The sequence below is a fragment of the Lipotes vexillifer genome, unplaced genomic scaffold (genome assembly GCF_000442215.2).
Source record: "Lipotes vexillifer unplaced genomic scaffold, Lipotes_vexillifer_v1.1 scaffold382, whole genome shotgun sequence".
NCBI lineage: Eukaryota > Metazoa > Chordata > Mammalia > Artiodactyla > Lipotidae > Lipotes > Lipotes vexillifer.
In genome coordinates, this window is record NW_006780611.1 from 7,783,513 (window position 1) to 7,786,946 (window position 3,434).

A 3,434-nucleotide genomic window follows, 5' to 3' on the forward strand; every position below is an offset into this window, starting at 1 on the left:
ACTCCTTCCTTCTAGGCCTGTTTTTCTATCTGCAAAATGGGGGTCTGGGCTGGGTCATCTCTGAAGCCTCTGACGACCTACAATCTACATTCAGTGGCCCACAAAGGAGAGGGGCTGGGCTGGTGGCCTCACCAGAGAGCTACGCTCCTTGGTCAGGCTCCAGAGATCATGTAGCCCAGCCCCTCCCACTCTTCCAACCAGAGGGGAAACTGAGGCCCCAGAGGGTAAGTGACTTGTACAGTATCCCCAGTCCAACCTGGGGCTGCATGTTAAAGCTGGGTGGGGCCTCCTGCCCTCTGTTCTATCCTGATCTGCCCCCAGCGGAGGTGGGGAGGGGTGAGGGTGGGGCAGGGGGAAGGACCCTTCTGCTGCAGATTCAAGTGGGGACCCCACGCTCCCCAGCCCTGAGCGCTGGGCCCCCTTTAGGAGTAGACGGAAGTTAAAGCTGTAGGCTGAAGCTGGAGGGGTCAACCAGGCCCCTCCCTCCGCAACCAGGAGAGCCGGGGTGGGGGTGGGGAGGACCTGCCCAGGGCTTCGGCAGGATGAGGACCCTGGGACCGAGTGGGGCTGCAGCTCGTGCACCTGGGTATGCACTGGGGCAGTGGGGGCAGAGAGGATGGCCGGGGGCCCCAGCCCCAGCCCTGGCCTGCCCCGGCCCTCCTATCAGGCGCTCCGTGCCCACCCCTGCCCCCGATCCTAGGACTTCACCCACGGCCAGGAGCTGGCCTACTCCCCAGTGACGGTGGCAGCAGCAGGGGCTTCTGGGGCAGCATCAGTGGCATTCCCGTCCTCCTGCAGCAGGAAGTTGTATTTGCCGAAGTCGTCATCCCGTGGGCACAGAAGCATGTCCTTGCGGGCCTTGGCCAGCTTCTGCTTCAGCACCTCGCGCCGGTCCAGCCACTCGTTGAGCTCCTCCTGCCCGTGAGCGCAGCGGCACTTGTCCCCGTCCGGGCAGGCCTTGCCCTTCTGGAGCCTGTGGGCGGCAGGAGGCTCACTGCCCGAGCCCTGTGCCCTTTCCTCCACGGGCTGCCGGACCTGGGGCCGGCCACTCCGCCTCCCCCGACAAGCCTCTCCCCGTGCAGCATCAGCCCTGGGGAAAGCGGGCGTGGCCTGGCCTTCCCGAGGATCTGATGCCCGGCTGCAGAGGACGGGTCCCCACCTCCAACGCCACTCCGCCCCACTCCTGGGTCCTCACACCCAGGAGCAGCTGTCTTTCCGGACATCTCCACCCCGCCTTATGCCACCTCCAGGCCAAATGGAGCCAGAGCTGGCCATGGCCTCTGCCTTTTCAGACCGCCCCACAGCCCGCCCGGCCCTGCCCTGCCGGGGGCACCTTTCGCAGAGCCGGAACTCGCCCATGGGGAAGCGGTGGGCCCAGCCGCTAGTGTCGCTGTCAGACGTGAAGACCTTCTCCTTGTGCTTCTCGGACTGGATGTGCTGCTGCCACTGCTTCTTGCCGTTGCTGTTCTTGCCGCAGAGCCAGCAGTGGTAACCCATCTGGGGACAGAGCCACCGTGGGCGCCCGCTCCTCCCGCCTGTGCCGGGACCGCTTCCCCCAGGGAGGCTGAGCCCCTCCAGGTCAGGCTCGGACCAGGGCCCGCAGGGGGTGGGCTGCTACCATGATGTCGGCGTAGTCCGTGGGCATCTGGATCTGCTTGTCGCCCTCCCGGGAACTGACGGGCGTCCCTTCCCCCGGCTTCCCTGGGTTGTGCTTCTTCAGCCACACGTCATAGGTCTGCTGCATGTCCAGGACTGGTGGGCAACAGGGGGTGCAGGGCCCGGTGAGAGCGGATTCTCCCTCTGCCCTGTCCCACGACCCCCATGGGAGCCCTGCTGCTGGGCTGCCCGGTCAACTGGAGGCCCAGAGAGGGCTCAGCCCGGTGCAGCCGGAGTGGGGCCCGGGCGGCCAAGCGAGGCTCAGCAGGTGCGCTGGCGCCCGCCGACGAGGGCGGGGTCCGGGTCAGCCCCGCCTGCCCACTCACTCTTGTTCTCCTTCATGAACGTCCACATGTCCCTCTCCTCCGGGCTGTGCGCGAAGGAGCAGTTCCCCACGTACTGGCACTTGCGGCCGTTCTGCGCATGGATGCAGAGCTGCAGGGCAGGCGTGGGGAGACCCTGCTGAGTCCCGCCGGACTGTGTCACTCCCCGCCAGCGGGCAAGCCCTCCTGGGGCCCCACGGCCCCATATCCGAGGCCCCGCTGCCACCCTGCACCCCACCCTGGCGCTCACATCGTATTGCTGTGGGAAGTTGCGAATGGACGGCAGTGGCCTCACCGACACCCACTTCCTCTTGGCCTTGGACATCACCAGGAGGACCCGCCGCTCCTTGGTCCAGCTGCAGGATAGAGCGGGCTGTGTGACCTCCACGGAGAGCCTGGCTTCCTCGCCTGCAGTGCTTAGGTGGTCCCCACCCTGCCCGTGCCCCCGCCCGGCACCCGGCTCACCAGTGCCGGGCCTTGGCGCTGCAGTACTTGAGGTCCTTGTCAGGCTCCACCACCTGCCCGTTCCTCCAGCACTGGCCACACACAAACTTCATCTGCAGGTCAAAGGTGCTAGGCCCATGGGTCCGCGGGGCACCCTGCAGAGGAGAAGGGCTGATGAAGCCTCAGGCACCAGGCTGAGGCCCCGGGGTCTGATATACAGGTGGCCTCCGGGAGCATCAGGGATGCCTGGTGGGCTGGTCCATTACCACTTGGTGGTGGGAAGTGACCCCCTAACTCCAGGCCCATGGCCTCTCAGGGTGGGAGCCAGGCCTTGGACTCCTGATGGAGTGCTCTCTGCCTTAACTGGCTATTCCCCACGGGCCTGCTTGCTGGAGCTGCTGGCGTGTCCCTGGGCACAGCGTTCGACCTCACATCTCCCTGCTTTTGCACATGCTGTTCCCTCTGCCTGGAATGCCCTCCTCCATTCTTCATCAGGCTTGTTCTGAAAACTTCCAAAGCCCAGCTCAGGCACTACCTCCTTCAGGAAGCGTTCCCTGAAGCTCTCCTAGGTGGCAGCTGCCCATCCTATGGGCCCCCATAGTACCTGAATTACCTCATGTTGACTGACTCATCTAGTTATGAGGGCCAGGCCTGGTGGACAGCAGGGCCTAGAAGGTGGGATGCACCTGCAGAGGGTGGGGATGGAGGAGGCTGCCTCAGGTGGTGGGACAGACTTCTGGGCAGCCCTGGACTCTCGAAGACCCCACCATGTTCACTCCCTGTCCTCTGCCTCAGCCCTTCCTTTCCAGGCAGGAGGGCCTGCTCTTCTGCACCCCTGCCTGGGAAAGGGTGGGGGGCGGTGAGAGGCAGAAAAAGTGCCCACCCAGCCTTGTCTCCTGCCACCTGCAACCCCCTCGCCTAGCTGTGCTGGCCACCCTGCTGTCCCTCCTGCTAGCTAGAGCCTTCCCATCCTCCCTGGAGCCTCAGATGTGGAGTCACCCCTCCGCTCTT

At 65.3% G+C, this 3,434-nt stretch overlaps 1 protein-coding gene across 1 annotated transcript in view; it reads right to left on the reverse strand.

The window, feature by feature from the left end:
• Positions 1 to 726: 726 nt before the first annotated feature.
• The window catches only part of ZC3H7B (zinc finger CCCH-type containing 7B), a 56,944-nt gene continuing 54,236 nt past the window's right edge, over positions 727 to 3,434 (reverse strand). Inside the window, exons 18-23 of the mRNA XM_007453976.1 lie at positions 2,445 to 2,578; positions 2,230 to 2,335; positions 1,983 to 2,091; positions 1,619 to 1,752; positions 1,334 to 1,497; positions 727 to 973 (exon numbers count right to left, since the gene is read on the reverse strand). Coding sequence (XP_007454038.1) covers positions 727 to 973; positions 1,334 to 1,497; positions 1,619 to 1,752; positions 1,983 to 2,091; positions 2,230 to 2,335; positions 2,445 to 2,578 — 894 coding nt within the window. The remainder of the gene's footprint in view (positions 974 to 1,333; positions 1,498 to 1,618; positions 1,753 to 1,982; positions 2,092 to 2,229; positions 2,336 to 2,444; positions 2,579 to 3,434) is intronic.